Source organism: Alosa pseudoharengus, unplaced genomic scaffold (assembly GCF_046254945.1).
Source record: "Alosa pseudoharengus isolate Yale_2024_CS ecotype anadromous, Long Island Sound unplaced genomic scaffold, YU_APseudo_1.1 YU_APseudo_1.1_scf_17, whole genome shotgun sequence".
Lineage (NCBI taxonomy): Eukaryota > Metazoa > Chordata > Actinopteri > Clupeiformes > Clupeidae > Alosa > Alosa pseudoharengus.
The window spans coordinates 36074906-36092405 of record NW_027468640.1 but is presented as its reverse complement, the minus strand read 5'-3'; the positions used below and the strand labels follow the sequence as shown (position 1 = coordinate 36092405).

General features: G+C 39.6%; 2 protein-coding genes across 3 annotated transcripts in view; both read left to right on the top strand.

The window, feature by feature from the left end:
* Positions 1 to 4967: 4967 nt before the first annotated feature.
* On the top strand, positions 4968 to 10717 carry pfn1 (profilin 1). Of its 2 annotated transcripts, none has more exons than XM_076289418.1 (4): positions 4968 to 5080; positions 5281 to 5427; positions 8482 to 8623; positions 10061 to 10717. In XM_076289418.1, the coding sequence occupies exons 2-4, from the start codon at positions 5302 to 5304 to the stop codon at positions 10156 to 10158; spliced, it is 366 nt and encodes a 121-aa protein (XP_076145533.1). In that variant the 5' UTR covers positions 4968 to 5080; positions 5281 to 5301; the 3' UTR covers positions 10159 to 10717. The 2 variants fall into 2 exon arrangements, with proteins under 2 accessions (XP_076145533.1, XP_076145532.1); XM_076289417.1 differs by having other exon boundaries at positions 4969 to 5080; positions 8428 to 8623.
* A 3868-nt stretch (positions 10718 to 14585) lies between these two features.
* The window catches only part of eno3 (enolase 3, (beta, muscle)), a 12758-nt gene continuing 9843 nt past the window's right edge, over positions 14586 to 17500 (top strand). Inside the window, exon 1 of the mRNA XM_076289416.1 lies at positions 14586 to 14709. The gene's annotated coding sequence lies outside the window, so the exon portion shown is untranslated. The remainder of the gene's footprint in view (positions 14710 to 17500) is intronic.

Genomic DNA, 17500 nt, shown 5'->3' with positions numbered 1-17500 from the left:
CATAAAGTGGACCAAAGCAAACGACTAGTGCAACACCCTAGAAAACACAGTACAGCTCATTTCCCCCAAAGCTCTACATGGGAACTTCCTGGCAGGGTTCAGCCATCTCACCAAAGAGCCACGCTTCTGCTGTAACACCAGAGCTTCTTATTGGTCATCTCACCAAAGGGCCACGCTTCTGCTGTAACACCAGAGCTTCTTATTGGTCATTTCGCCAAAGGGCCACGCTTCTGCTGTAACTTCTGCTGTAGCTTCTTATTGGTCAATGCTATGGCCCACAGACCTGCCTATTTGTCAATGCTCTAGCCCATTTTGGGTAACTCCTGTCACATGGCAGCATCTGATTGGTGGGTTGCTGGAACGTCTACTTTATCAAAGAGAAAGAAGCACTAGGCCAAATCTGGCCTCTCTATCTATATATGAATAAATGTGGTGTATGTGTGTGTGCAGATGTGTGCATGCATGTGTGGATCTAGGAGTGCATGGTTAAGCTGAACCAAAGACATCCATTTATCGCACCAGTAAAAGCTGTGTGTGTGTGTGTGTTAAATCCAGACGTTATTAATGGTATGCGTTGCACTAACAAGACATAGACCCAGGAGGCAGGCACAGGATGCAGTCAACCCGTCTCATCATGACTTACATTCCTTTCAACGCTGCATGCTTTACCCTGCACAAGATGGCTGACGTCTGCAGTCAGGCTGCCAAATGGTTGCATATCTCCCTATCCATTGCCATTAAATCAACATCTATGATGGGATAGCCTCCATTTCACCATAACAACATGGTGGTGACTTATTTGGCTCCCTTCTTTGCTTTCTCTTATTCATGGAATGTTATGTGGCTGAGAGACTGGATGCCCATTCATCCAGTCAGCACTCCAGAGAGCTTTTGCATGGCTTTGGATGACAGTGGCAAAACAGTGACTCATGACTTTGCATTGTATATGGACACCCAGTAGTTTACACGCACATGCACAAATACATACACACACACACACGCAGGGAGAGAGGGAGTACATGACCCATAAAGGTGATTCACATTTAAGGTAGGAAATGCATGCAAGGACATGCCATTCTCTCTCTCTCTCTCTAAGTTGTTTGCCCATCAAAATCGAAAATGCTTCCACACTTACGGTACCTCTGGAAAGCATGATATGTATATTTTTGCCAGACATTAGCCTACTGCTCACTTAAACACAATTTGAATTATGATGTTCAGTTATTTTACTTTTGACTTAATGACTTTTGACTTAATGTCATTGTCAATGTCAATGTCATCTCAACATAGAGAATATACAGTAGATACAGTATCATAATCAATTCAACATCTCCAGAACATCATCCATTGTTTTCTCATAACAAATTAAAGGGCCATGTAGTGTCCTGCAATGCAGGCTAAGTCATTAATAGCGATGAAGACCAGAACCAGCCACACTGATCAAAACAAGAGATCCATTATGATGTGTTTTATTTTAAGGAACACGTCGACTTTTTGGAAGATAGCTTATTTGCCATCTACCCTAGAGAGAGACAGAATACATACCCTTCTCTTTTGTGTGCATGCAATAACCCAGTCTGACATTGTCAGCCTACATGTAGCCTAGCTTAGCACAATAAGTGGGCTATTCCAGTTAGCCTATAGCTAGCCTATATGGGAGCTAGTGTATAAGTAACTGGAGTAATGGTTCAAAAAGTCCCTTGGACTAAAGCACCTGCAAAGAAACATAATAATCAACAAATGCCACATCATCCAGCATCACTTGAAGAGTTTGGTTCCAAAACGCTATATCTCCATTTTTAAAAACATTAAAAAGTCATGTCATTTAATTGTGTAGCCTATTTCAGGTGGCTATCAATTCAGTCATTCCAACTATATTAAACCTCATCTACCTAGTTCAGTCATTGCAACTATATTAAACCTCATCTACCTAGCAAATAATTTAACCATTTAAACTATCCACCTATTTAACTGTCCAGTCATTCCAACTATATTAAACTTTGTCTACCTAGCAAATAATTTAACCTTTTAATCTATCCACCTATTTAACTGTTCAGTCATTGCAACTATATTAAACCTCATCTACCTAGTTCAGTCATTCCAACTCTATTAAACCTCATCTACCTAGTTCAGTCATTTGAACTATATTAAACCTCATCATGTTGGTTGCCAATTAGCACATCATCTGTTTTAACAATATATTTCACACCAATATTTTCCCTGGAATTGCGTTTTCTAGTTCTTCTTCTTCTTCTAACGCACTTAATGCAGCTTCAACCGTTGAAACTTCATTCAAACTATGTTACGTAGGTCTTACTTAGGACATGGGTGCTATGTATTTTTCAGCTTTGTAACTTTTATACTTTTTAAACTATTAATTAAAAACTAATCAAAATTTCTCCATTGACTTAACATTATGATTATGACATCACAATACGGCCGTTAAGCAATTAGAATCCTATGGCAGGTGTTCGGGCCACCTGCATCAACTGTCAGTCTCAGGCTTTAAGCATACAAACTGGCCCTATTAAGACTACACATCCTGTTCAACTGCTTCCTCTGCCAAAAACTGTTTCAAAATAAAAGTCCTCACTACAATATTTCACTGTTAAACAATTTAACCCTTTAAACTACTGAACTTTTTAACTGTTCAGCCATTGTTACTGTTACTTGTCATCAACTATGACTCCTACCCACTGTAGCTAGTTAGCATGTTAGCATTGCCAACATTGTTAGCATTGTTAACATTTTTAGCAAAACTGCTAAAAATGATTAGCTAAGTTAGCTAAGTAACATGGTTAGCATAGTTAGCATGCTAACATGTTAGCATGTTAGTTAGCATTTTTAACAAAACTGCTAAAAATGATTAGCTAAGTAACATGGTTAACATAGTTAGCATGTTAGTTAGCATTTTTAGTAAAACTGCTAAAAATTATTAGCTAAGTTAGCTAAGTAACATGGTTAGCATGGTTAGCATAGTTAGCATGTTAGTTAGCATAGTTAGCATAACTACTAAAAATGATTAGCTAGGTTAGCTAAGTAACATGGTTAACATAGTTAGCATGTTAGCATGCTAGTTAAAATAGTTAACATACCTACTAAAAATGATTAGCTAAGTTAGCTAAGTAACATGGTTAGCATAGTTAGCATGTTAGTTAGCATAGTTAGCATAACTACTAAAAATGATTAGCTAGGTTAGCTAAGTAACATGGTTAACATAGTTAGCATGTTAGCATGCTAGTTAAAATAGTTAACATACCTACTAAAAATGATTAGCTAAGTTAGCTAAGTCACATGGTTAGTATACTTAACATGTTAGCATGCTAGTTAGCATAGTTAGCATACCTACTAAAAATGATTAGCTAGGTTAGCTAAGTCACATGGTTAACATAGTTAGCATTGCTAACATGCTAGTTAGCATAACTACTAAAAATGAAAACATTAGCTAAGTTAAGTAACTTGGTTAACATTATTATCTTTGATATCATAGTTAGCATAACTGCTAGCAAACATTAGAGCCATTCCAACTGTCAGTTATCGTCAATTATCTACCTAAATAATTTAACCATTTAAATTATCCACCTATTTAACCGTTCAATCATTCCAACTATATTAAACCTTATCTACCAAGCAAATCATTGAACTATATAAACTATCCACCTATTTAACTGTTCAGTCATTCCAACTATATTAAACCTCATCTACCTAGCAACCAATATAGTTTGTTTTTACTCTGTATGATATTTTACATCATATTTTTTGCATTTTCATGCACTGTATTTCCTTCAGGAAATGCTTTTCTAGTTTGTTAAGTGGTCCTTGGTCTGAAAAAGTTTGATAAACACTGGTCTAGGTTGAGACAAGAGGAGGGCTATTTGAAATGAAGAAATAAAAGAATGGCCAAAGTGAGCTAAATTATGTCTAGGGGAAATGTAGGCTATATCTCATTTCTTATTCTTACTGGGTTGTGCTGTATTGGCATATGCATATTCATCAACACCTCTATATACAAGGCATTTGGTTATTCATTGGCATTCTATGAAATTGAGGACATCTTTCCAAGTTATGATGGAAGTTAATCAAGCTATGCCTGCTTACGATATATTTCCAGTGCAGTGTGCAGTGAATCTGGAATAACTAGTAGCGTCCAATATAAAAAACTACAAATAAATCTACTAAGGTTTCATAAATTAGACTCTTTGTAAATTGCAGTCCTTTTTATGCATTTTAATCCCATTCCATCCCACTCTCTAAATTGTCAGCAAATGTAGAAGACACCATATTAGAAACAGTCACAATTAGGCTATTATTACCACTACAGTAGGATATACTTCAGACAGCCCACCTACAATTTAATTTTCTCCACAATATAAAACACTAGCGATACATTTTAAGGACAACTATACCCCCAGCTCTAAGAATGACTGCACCCATTTCATAATTTTGAAAAATTGGAGTGGGACATAACCTCCTGTGAAAGATGAGTCTCTCAATTAATTAACAAATAACAGGTAGGCTACATATCAGCCAAGGCTACCATTTTCCACACACCAAAAGGTGAATTATTTTTATTAGGCTAATGTATTAATTAATTAGACTATGTATCTGTTTTTCATCATTTGCACTGTCTTGCCGTTGTTCATCACATAGCCTGTCATATCAACCCATACAACTCGACTCAAACACATTTAAATGTACAGGACCTCTTATTGAATTGCGTAGGCTAATATGCTGCCAGAGTGGTCGTTTTCCACAGCTGTTCTCAACAGAAAGACTAACAAATGTCAGGGTAGCAACCATCCCAACTTTGAAACAAAAAGTCGTTTTTATCCGCTGCGATAGCCGTTGGGCTACACACATAAGTCCGCTCGATCAACTGCGAATACCTGATTTCAAGCAGCAGAGACCTGACTGCTGTGTGCGCTCTGTCACGGCTTAAGTGTCAAGGGGAAAAAAAGATTTGAGGAAGTGAGTCCCGCGGCGCAGGGCGCGCGCTGCCGTGGAAGGGTATAAATTCACTCAAACTTCCTTGTCTCCACTTTGCAGCTTCTTGTGAAAGTCACCGGGATCGTTTGAGCAGGTAGGCGAATGATACGCTTATTTAGCCTTATTCATCTACTTTGAACATAGTTATTGCCCTCTGTTACCAGTCAGTGTTGTGTAGCCTATTGCCTGATCAAGTAGCGTTACCTTTTTCACTTACTTGAGACAATACTGAATGTTAGTATTTTTAAAGCTGGTGACTTTTATTACACTTACTAGTCTCCTTTTCATCTCCAGTGACAGAATTATACTGAAACCATGTCGTGGGACGGCTACATACACACACTAATGGGTAATAATGAGGTCATGGCCGCCGCAATCCTAGGCTCTGAAGCAGGTAAAGAGCAGGTGTGGGCGTCGACGCCGCTGTTCGCAGCAATAACGGTAGGTGGACATGGGCACACCCTGCATAAACAATCTAATCGGTTCATGATTGACTTCAAAGTCGTTGTAAGTGATGTACAGCATCTGAGCTTACCTAAGAACGCGCCTAAGTGAAAGATTTACCTTTGTGTAAAATGGGATAATGGGGGGAAAAGTTATTTGCCTGTGAATGTCAAAAATCAATAGCATGTATGTTACTGGATGAGCAATTTTAAGACACAATCATGAGCAAGCCATGTTGTCTTTAAACTTTAGACTGGGTTGGGCCTGAGTCTGAGTCTGAGGCTAGGCTACAGCGATAAAAAAAGAAAAGAAAAAAAAAGACAAATGCATCTCTATTAGGCTGTCTCCAACTCATGCTGATTGGGTAACTCTCTAAAAGCATACTATATATTAGGCTACTATATATGATGATATGGCTTTCATATGTCCACAGGCAAGTCTGTAATAAGCAAAGTCAATTCAAAACGGACAGATTTGTTTCGTTACTCAACAGGCTACTTCCTGTAGCCTATATTCTTCCTGATCTGTCAGAAGTGCATTCGTCTTGTCTAGAAATAAGCACAGGATTGGTTTCTTGATCCGATTAAGATTTTCTCACTCGAAAAAACAACCCGTTGAGCATTGTCTCAAGATTGTGGCTGTCTGATTAAAACAAAAATTGAATTCGTTTTATGCTGATGCTGTCTGAGACTGCCTCTGAACGATTCCCTTATTTGGTCATGAGGTTGAGCTTAAAAGCCGAAGAAACGCGCGTATCTAGGAAGTGTGCGAGGGGGGTACCGATCTAACTCACTTCCGCCTATGGGAGTCAAGTTAGGCGGAGAACCGTAGTGCACAGGCAGTTGGGCGTAATGTGCAACACTTTCACGTATGCAACTACTTGTTGCAGCTTACACCTGCTGAACAACAAGCATGCCATCCACAACCATTAAACTTTTCAGATATTTGGAGAGGACATGAATCAGGCTACCCTCGTGTGGATAGAGTAAGTAGGCCTAAGAGATGTCCCACTGTGTCAGCGGCTTGGTCTTTGCTTTTTGAAACCAGAACAACAGAAATTGCCAGTGGAAGTAGTTTACTTGGGTTAGGCTACATGGTTCATTGAATAAGATGGTTCTTGTCAAATATCTTTTTTTTTTCTTGCTATCTCTTTTTTTTATTGAATAGAATAGGCCACTGCAGGTTGTTGCGGCCATTAAAAGCGAAGATGTATGTGAACATCATTTGTGACTTTTGGTATTTTAAGTTAAATGATTCTTAAAGTAGGCTGTATTATGAAATGTCAGTGAGCTGTGTCTGAGATGCCCTACCCCACATATTGTTGACATTAAATAGCCTACATTAAACCTGTAAACAGACATGATTATTTTAGGTTCACATCAAACGGGGGGGGGGGTAGTCCATACAGTTACTGTTATCCAGTAACTGTATGGACTCATACCGGTGTTGTAGAATGTTTAAGCTCCTGGTACAATACTGGAGAAAAAAAATAGTTCTATTTCCGTGGGTGGGAGTGCTCCTGCGGTTCTGTGTGCAAAGACCTTCAGATCAATATAGGCGTGGCCCCGCCCTCGGTGAGCAGAGTCCAGTACTGCAAGTGCACTGTCTTTCGGGACACGGCCTTCTCCAGAGGAAAGGACATTTCAAAATAAGGTCTCTTTGTCTAACCTGTTTCTCCTAGACCCAGTAGAGCTCAAATGAATCAATGTAACTTTTTCTCATAATTTCATTTCATGTCAATTCCTAACAAATAGCCTATGGTGGTCTTAACCCAATTAAGCCCAAAATTAAGTTCAACCTCAGATCTTAGAATACTCTTCTGCTATTATTTTGCTCCTAAAGGGGTTTAGTAGAACCCGGTCAGAATTCAGTAAGAGCGTATTTATCATTAGAACTTGTTTACTTCCTTGAGATAAAGACAAGACTGTTGTAAGCAGCACGATTTTCTTTTGGGTCACTTCATGGACCATGTGTATATATATATATATATATATATATATATATATATATATATATATATATATATATATATATATATAATTTTTTTTTTTTTTTTTTTGAGGCAGAGGAAAGGGTGGCTCTCATTTCAAAAGAGTTCTCCTCACATGATTGCCTTGTGGCCCATGTTCCGTTCCTTGGGCTATGAATGAACACCATGCTAGAAGTGGCTCGGCTCACTTCTTCACTTCAACTTCACTTCACTGGATATTCTTGCTCTTTCCTTCCTGCCAAGAGTTTTTGTAAGAGGAAGAATTTGCAGGAAGTGAACTGTACATTAAGATTTGGGCATTAGGTACATTAAGTATTGTACATAAATCCATGTTTTAGTCAGACTGTGATGCATGTGTGCAAGCAAATGTGTAGATGAACATGTCACTGCTTGTATTTGAACCACTCATCTCCAAACTTTGAGAGAGAGAAAAGCCAACCAATTTTCCATATTTGGTAAGTTGAAATCTGAAGCAAGAGGACCTCTAGTGGTCAAGAACAGTGATCTCATTTCCTGTGTCTTGTATCAAGGGTCCCACCCACATGTCATGAGACTTTGGACCTGTACTTTGTTGGTGGAGTGTTCATCTTGTATCTTCCTTATCAGGATTTTAGAGATTTTATAATCAAATTGGTGTTAATTTGTGTGATGTTGGATATGCTTGCTGGCCCACTCATGCCAAGAATGGGAGAGGTAGACTTGACCAGGCTACCAAACATTCGTCAGTCCCTCAAAACAATGTGGCTGAAGGAAGGACAAGGGTTTGAGAGGGGTGGTCGCAGAGAGAGAGAGAACAGGATGGAAGATATTATTTTCACCTATCTGACCTAATTGTTTTTTTGTTTTTTTTTTAGCAATGTCATCACAATTATCAGTGATTACAATTATCCTTGGCTACAACCATTCAAAAGGACAAACAAATGTTATCAGTCTAATCACATCAAAAAAACATTATTTTGATTTGTATCCTCTCTTTTCCATTTCTCTCATTTCTGTGGTCATGGAAGGTTGCTGAGATCAAGGCTATGGTGGACTTCAACCGCTCTGGGCTGTTTTCTCAGGGAATATTCCTGGCAGGCGTCAAGTGCACAGTGCTGAGGGACAACCTGCTTACGGATGCTGTGTGGACAATGGACATGCGCACCAAAATAACCGACACCGACTCCAACACTTACAGCATCTGCGTTGCCAAGACTGCGAAAGGTACCATCATCCTTCTTTTGGTTGAAATTTGGTGAAAATGTCTCCATCCAGTGTGCGCGATGAAGAAAAAGCTTGTTTGCAAGAATAATACTTACCTTTCAATAAAGATATTGACAGACCTACAGTATGACCGGGCTCCAGACTAGCCTTTTGCATTGGTTGCACTGGTGGTGCCTAACTTTTTATTTTTATTTTGGTCCACCAGTACAGTACAAAATGTAGGTGCACCCAAATTTTTCATCATGCCGCCTTTAACGCCACAATTTCAAGGTCGCCTTTTTATCGCTCTCCATATACATTCCGTGTCTGAGCTGTTGTCAGAGCTTGGACCGGGAATGACCGTATTGATTTGATTTGGGGAGCCCCACCACCATGACGCCATCAGTAATATCGAATATTGTGTGATCATTCACATCAGTCAGATTCACATCACACACAAAATATGGCTCATGTTATATGTTTCTGTTTCATATTTTGGAATTCATAAACTTTATATTTTGTTAATAATTTATAGTATTTTATATCTGCATAATTACTAATAGCAAAAAATATATAGTAATTTGAATACTACCTATTGATTTTTAAACTACTTTCCTTAGTTAGATTCAGATTCAGAAAACTTTATTAATCCCATCAGTGGGCAATTAAGTTTGCAGTCCCGGTCTCCATCAATCTACAATAATTAGTATAAATAAATAAAAATAAAAAATTATGTAATATAAAATATAGAAATACAAGACCTAAAGAAAATAAAATAAATAAGAAGATGAAAGACATATACATCTTAACACACACATACAGTCAGGCACCCTGTCCTGTCAGTGATGAACAGCGCTCAGTAAATTAAAATTTTCAGTAGGTTACTCTATCCCTTCAACCTTATTTAATAATCTAATGGATGTAGGGATGAAGGATCCAGAATACCTTTTTGTTTTTTTTGTCCTGACAGAATAACAGCACCTCCCAGAGGGCATTAATGAAAATTCATCACCTAAAACATGATCAGGCTGACTGATGATACTTTTAGCCTTTTGGACTGCCTGTTTGTTAAACAGAGCACTCAAACTATTTAGCTGTGTTCCAATAATCTTTGATGAAGTGTTAACAATGCTGCTGAGACTGTTCTTGTCTAGTTACGCTTAGTTCGTGGAAGAACAGCAGATGCGAGGAAAGTCTAGGCACTCGCCCTTATGACGTTAGGTGTACCAGTGCGACCCAGGAAAAATTGTAGTCGCACCCTTAACAATTTTAAATTTGTTGCCCTCTAGAACCCTCATCATGTTTCAAAATGAATATGCTGTTTACATGTGCCCATTTCTTTCTCCTACTTCTCTCTCTCTTTTCTCTTCTCTTCTTTCTCTCTCTCTCTCTCTCTCTCTCTCTCTCTCTCTCTCTCTCTCTCTCTCTCTCTCTCTCTCTCTCTCTCTCTCTACACAGCTCTGATTGTTGTTCAGGCAAAAAAGGATGTACATGGAGGAAAGGTGAACAAAATTGCCTTCGACATGGCTGAATACCTCAGGAAAAGCGGCTACTGAGAATGTTCTGCCCGTACAACCACTGACACTTCCTCACACCCCCGCCCCCTTCGCCCTGATTATCATCTCCCACCTCAGTCCCCACCATTTTATTGAGTCTTATTGTTGATGAGCCGCTCATTATAACCATCCACTCATTATACATGACCTAGTGATTCAGTTCGTAAAAGCAAGCCACTCCAGTCCATTTAACATTTTGTTGTATACCACTAATGTTATTTAGAGTACAGTGAATGGTGATGGGATTATGTTGGTTGTCAGTGCCCATCATCCTGTCTTATCATAATAATCCTCCTCCTCTTCATCAACAGCAGCAGCAGCGCCTCAGTAAGGATTGATCACTGTGAACCCTTACGATGGCTGCATGTTTGATTGGTGTGATTGTTAATGGTACACAGCGTTCAGTATTCGGCAGGGATGGGACTGGATCATTTAAATCTCTATCCCCTCTGGTTAAGCCATCTGCTGTAGTGTTTTTTTTAATTTGTTTGTTTCTTTTTGTTGTGTCCTACAGAACAAAAAAAGAGATTCTAAATAAAGATAAATAATTCTAAGGTCATCTGTGTGTATTGTGTTAACTTATTCCTCTCCTTTTATTTCTGGAAAACTTGTTTAAACCTACAATGTTCAGTTCAGTTAGTTCAGTTAACTTTATTGTCCCAAAGGGAAACTTGTCTCGCAGTCAGGTACACATATAAATAGCATAAGATACACAAAGACACAAGATGGGGTAAAAGACACAGGTTAATATCAGTTAAGAAGGTTCAGAAAGAAAATAAGAAAGAAAGAAACTGTCTTATCAATCTACGTTCCTGACAGATGCTCATCAGAATCATTTCTGTGCAATAAAGGAAAATTGTGCAAATTTAGCAGGCGTATTGCACTAGGAATAAAAGAGTTTTTTGTCCTATTGGACTTATAAAATGGGACTCTTAGTCTCTGGCCTGAGGGAAGAGCTTCAAATGAACAGTGAAGGGGATGATTTTTACAGTCCATGATTTTTACAGATTAATGTGGTCAATACAAACAGCTTTAAATTGCTTGGCTGTGACCTGAGTTTAGGAGCATCCATTCAGATTCAGAATCTCCCTGGATGAACTGATTTAAAGTGTATATGTCATGGTTAAAAAACATTTTTGACAAATGAAGGGACATGAAGCAAGATAGTAGTGAGTAGTGATTTTTCCTAAAAAATCAACTTTAAATACAGTAGTTATTTGTCATGAATGCAATACGCTGCCATAGCATGGCTGGCAAACTCAAAAACAAACTGTTTCAGAAATCAGTTCAGAAATCCAGACAAAGATTCTACTTCCTTCATCAGCTGCAGAAATTCAAGGTGTCAGCCTCTATCTTGAAGGCCTGCTACTCTTCAGCCGTGGAGAGTATGGAAATTACACAGCTCAGGATTGCAGTGCCATGCAGTGATACATTCTGCTGAACTGACCATCAGAGCGCCTCTCCCCATGAGCGTCCAAAACATTTTAAAAGACACCCCCCCTCCCCCATGTTGCTCAACAAGAGTATTTCAATGTATGTGATGCATACAAATCCTTGAATCCTTAAAGTGTAAATGTCAGGTTAAAAAACATTTTTGACAAATAAAGGGACATGAAGCAAGATAGTAGTGAGTAGTGATTTTTCTTGAAAAATCAACTTTAAATACAATAGAACGGAAGCGTATTGCATTCATGACAAATAAAATAAAAATGTACCCTGTTTGTCTGAATTAATGACTTGGCACATCCTGTTTTTCTATGGCATGCATAAAAATTACTTTGGATAAAACTGTCTGCTAAAAGAATGAATGTAAATGTAAAGTAGCCTGTGTGCTGGACAAGCTGATACAGGCAAGGCAAGGATGGGTTGAGGCTGGTGGCTGGGGTGTAGAGAGGTGAAATTTGGAACGCGAGATGCCAGACAGAACCATAGTGTGCATGTGTGTGTTCGGTGAGGGTATGGGGTGTTGGTCAGTCACCGAGAAGAAAACAGACAGTTCTGTCACATATAATAAAACAGTTGAAAACTTTAACACACCTTTTGGGATCAATGTTTCACCTCCAGAGTGTGTTTTGTTGCAGTACAATATTGAGCTGCCAGGAGAAACACTACCACCCTGTGGTGAAATGGTGTAAAGGCCAAAGGCCATTGACATTCCAGCAATGGGACCCACACCCCCCAGCGCAGGTGTTTTGTAGGGGGAAATACAACACACATTGATTCTGTTAGAATTTCTGATATTCAATATCTGATAATCAAATTGAATCTGATATTTAAATCTGATATTCAAATTAAAATCAGCTCATCTTTGTGCAAATGTGTTCATATCTAATAGGCCTATATGGCCAGCTTGCATACTCATTCTGGTATAGATGCCTGGATAGACATAACAATTAATTTAAAATACAGTAGTTTACTTTTGACTGCCAATTATTAAAACAAATTAACATGGGAATCTTTGGAAATAAATAATATATACATTTCATATACTGTACCTATTGTGTGATTTACTCATCTTCCACAATAACTTAGGAAGTGAGAATCTAAATTCCTGCATTCAGGGTCTTTCCAAACAAACAGTCTACTTATTGCCAGTGGCACTGACAATTTCATTTTTATTGACTGATCCTTACTGCACTATATGTCATTACACTTTACCTCAGATGGTTATTGAAGACTTCTGTCTTGTTCTGTCCGGAACGGACAGACGGCTGGTCCCCCCTCCGTACATGCAGACAACACAGATTGGCTTTGTTGGCAGTCAAGCACGCCGAGACAAACTCCAGGGCTACAGTAGTCTGGAGTTTCAGTCTTGTAGAGTAGGTGTGTTCACATAATGATGACACTAAATTTAGCAGCATGCTAAAGGGTAGGGGGCAAGCGCAGGCCGGGGAAAAGGGTAGTGTGTATTTGTGTGTGTGTGTGTGTGTGTGTGTGTGTGTGTGTGTGTGTGTCTGTGGGTCTGTGTGTGTGTGTGTGTGTGTGTGTGTGTGTGAAAGACATGAAGAAGACGTATAGCATGACATGAATGTTTGTCATGAGCAAATGAAATGCTTGCTGTGATGACTGAATGGGATTGTGCATAAATATGACAAACAAAAACATGGATGTATCATGCAGGTATATATAGGTATGTGTGTATGTTTGGTGTATGTAAGCTCATACTTGCTCAGAGGAATCAGAGGCAAGGAGTCCAGTGGAGATGGAAGAGGGGTGCCCTTTCAATTCGAACCCAAACCCAATCTCACATTTCCCTGGAAAGTCAACCCTGACCTTTCTTCTAGAGGTCAAGGCCTATCAGCCAGGGACCATCTGACTGTTCCATCATCTGGGGAAAAGTGGAAAACCAGTCCACTAGAATAGAAAAACTTTTTCAAGCACAGACACAAAAGCCCACAGATCCAGCTCACAGATCCAACACTGACTTTATGTAAAAAAAAAATCGTAAAATGTAAAAGCTTTAGAAGCTTTATGTTAAGATACAGTATAAGTTTTGTGTTTTGAAATGTCTTCATAAGTTATCTAATGCAGGCACACAACCCAAATGGCCTACTAGCCTTACTGCAGGGACAGTCATTAAACAAGATGCTCTTCTGTTGTGCCACGGCTATGACTTTTACGTGCCATGATCAACAATTATGGCAGTGTACCAACAAGAATAGATAGGGAGTTATACACCTACAGAGATACCTATGAAACATTTCTCATCAGAGAGAAGCATCTCACTTTATGGCACAAAACTATGGCTCTACCTTACCACTACTCTACCTTAAAAGTACACTTTGCAAGATTTTCCCCTTAACGAAGCCAATTTGATGGTAGGCCTAAATTAACTTGTTATAGGCGAATTGTTCACCTAGCTATAAAGTATAGATGTAGCGAGAAAATCAGCCATGCAACTTCAAGAACGGTGGCCCGACAAATCTTGCACGAATTGTGAAACATTACCTTGTCAGTAGATATAGCTCTTTGGAGATTTTTGCCCATTGTTAATCCTTCACCTCCACAACAAAAGCATTTTCATTGTGTACAGGGGGTTATGTCTCCAGAAGTTTGCTATTTACGACAGCAGAGTAAAATATAAATATATCGTGACTCTAGAGGGAGCTCTACAGTCACCAAAAAATACCTAAACTTTAGTGTACCTTTAATTAGGGAAGATAATTCTATAAACTTCTGTCTCTCCACTAGGGGAATTTCCTCAAACAAAGAGTTGTGTAATCAGAGGCTAGTACTTTTCCACTCTTGACTGAACCCACCACTGTGTTTCTTCAATTAACTAAAGTTTACTATTAGCGTATAAGAAAAGATAAATAGCATCACTAATCGCATATGAGTCCAGGACAACAATTTGATGGCCCTGAATTCAGGCACACTGGGGCGCACCACGTTTTAGTGGCTGCAGTGTACGCGCGACACAGTCCCTATCCCTCTTGCCATATACGGTGCCACCTCACAGAGGGCGTCTATAAATTGCGCGGCTGTATCAGACGTATGCACTCTGCAGTCCGCCTGGACGGTCCGAAACAAGCCCGACCCAACCACACACAGGTAATAATCAATGCACTACCACTTCCTGTGGTGCTTGTCGCTGCTATACTTTTCCCATGCCATTGTTGTTCAGTTTGTCTTCAGGTATTATATAAATGAACGCGAATCTTATACTGGTCAGATTTTCACTTCAAGCTGGAGGGTTTGAAAATCAAACGTGTTCGACAGACATTTAATTTGAAAAACAGTGACTTGTGTGTTAGGCGCGAGCGCATCACACGTAGCCTACTGCGCGCGTTTGTACATAGTGCGAGGAAACGTATGATAACTTCTCTCACTAACAATGGTCCCGTCCGCCGAAACTTGAGTTTCCCATTTCATAACTTAGGCTACTGTAAATAGAATAACCTTCCTGTACAGATGCGGCCATATCGAAAGGCATCTGACATAAGAGTTTGTGATGTGCCAAGGTCACGGGTATTGCCTTTAAGACCTCGGGTAGGCGACTGAATTTTGAACACAGCACCCACAGTAAATGTATTTAGATGTTGATAAGCTGTTTCTGATGGGTGGAATAGGCTAAATTGCACGTTCTAGATCCATGGTGCATGTTGCATGCAGACACTGCAGGAAATAATCTAGGACTTCCTTGATAAACTGTGCAGAATGACTGGATGTTCTCTTTTATTATTTAACGACAAGTGCAGGCCATTTAATTGGCAGGCTAAAAGTCACCTGTAAAAGTGTGAATTCGCTTTATGTGTCTCAATTAGGCTAGGCAGAGCCAGCTCTCACAGTGTAATCACGTCTCGAGCACGCCTCCATTGCGTCAGTGCAAGCTTTGTTGTGGAATACGAAAACCTCACAAAATAGTGATAACATTGTGCATGCCGGTACTTCTGTTGACGGAGATAACAGAGAGAGGACGCGATTGGATACAGTGGGTGGTGGGGAGGGCAAAGTTCGGGGAAGTTTTCAAGATAACCTAATGCTGTCACAGATCAACCAGATCCGGGATACAGTAGGCTCTCCGTGGTCCTCACGTGTGACTATAGTGAAGTGCATCAGTACAAGTTGACAAGGATTGGACTATATAGCAGAAGTAAGAGCCCTAGACTATTAATAGGTCTTAAGTATCTTAACTGTATATCACTGCCCATAGCATCAAAGCATTCCACCCATTCTAAAACTGTAGATTAATAAATTAAACGTTAATACTTCCAATAAAACAAAACATCTCCCACACAATATGCAAAAGGTCCCTTGACAGCCTTTTGCTCTGGGAGATGTAGCAGGTCAGTGTTAAGTCCTGTTCCAGGGCTGAACACTATCTGTTGCTCAAGGGTACGGTGTGTCTTCATATGATGCTCCGTCACATAGAGCACAGACATGTTCTATGGATCTAGAATGTGCAATGTTTAACAGACATGGTAGTATCACTCACTTGAGACACAACTCCTGTCAGGAGATATGTTACAAGGGCATTGTGTCTTGTGTGTGTGTGTGTGTGAGAGAGAGAGAGAGCGAGAAAGAGACAGCTGTGAGTTGTAGTATAGAAGAGATATTGTGAACCTCTGAGTGAGTGTGTGTGTGTGTACAGTATGTCTACCCGAGACTCCACTGAACATGATGACGTTCTTTATTCTTCTGTGACGTCTCTGAGTGCTCAGTTGTCACAAATTATTGATTTTTTCCCTTCTCGAGTGTGTGCACACGGATAGGTGGCTTAACATTGAGCACTATTTGTCTGCTGTGTCTGAATGAGACCCAGAACAACATACAGATCGTGAATGAAACCTTCCAGCCATATAGTTCACACATCTCTTAACATTATCTCTAGTGTCTTATACAGATACAGTTGGTTGTGTGAGGTGACTTTCAGATAGTGGTAAATATAATCCTTATGGGGATTTTGCACCACATGACTGTATATCAAAGTCCAGAAGGTCACCTCCAAGAGCTGCTGAGGCATATCAGCAATTGAAATGTCTGTGTGTGTGTGTGTGTGTGTGTGTGATTAGCTGCTAGTGTAATACAGTCTGGCCACACCTTTACAGAAAGGTCATCACACTGTCATTGAAAGGTTAGAGGTCAATGACTGGCTGAGTAAAGGTCAAGGTAAGTTTAAAAATGTGACTGAGATCATGTGCACAGCATGTGTGTGCATGCGCACACAGACATAGGCCTGTCTACACACACACACACGCTTAAACACACACCATTTGTACAAGATATCCACAACATATGTCAGTCTCTAGACTTTATGAGACTTTACACTTGGCTAAACTACAACAGTAAAGTAAGATGTAGGCCTACTGTCTCCCTCTCTCTCTCACACACACACACACACACACACAAAGGCAGAGAGACACAAATAATGTCATTGCATTTCCACCACAGACACTATTAATAACCTAACATCCCTGAGAGAGCAGCTGAGCCTAGGCCTACTTGAACAGCTGTGTGTGTGTGTGTTTTGTGTGTGCGTGCGTGCACATCTACACCCCAGCATTGGAACAGAGAGTACAGTAGCCTAGTCTCAGTACCCGCTTGTTAATATTTGCATACATAATATCTGCATTTTCTGATTTCAACTGTGAAGCAGCACGTCTAAACACAAGCTGACATTAATCTGCAGGCTACGCGCATGTAAGACAATATGATTATATTACAGTTGAAAACAGTAAAGCGCCAGATGGTTTCTGTATGAGAGGGTCTAAATGAAGTTCCTGTCGTCACAGTAAGCCCATTTTCCTAGTGTTTCTACAAACAGTCGCGCATATCTTATTCGTTGCACGCTATGCCACAGGTCATGTTTTGATCGTTTTGCTGACGACGTCTATTTCTATTA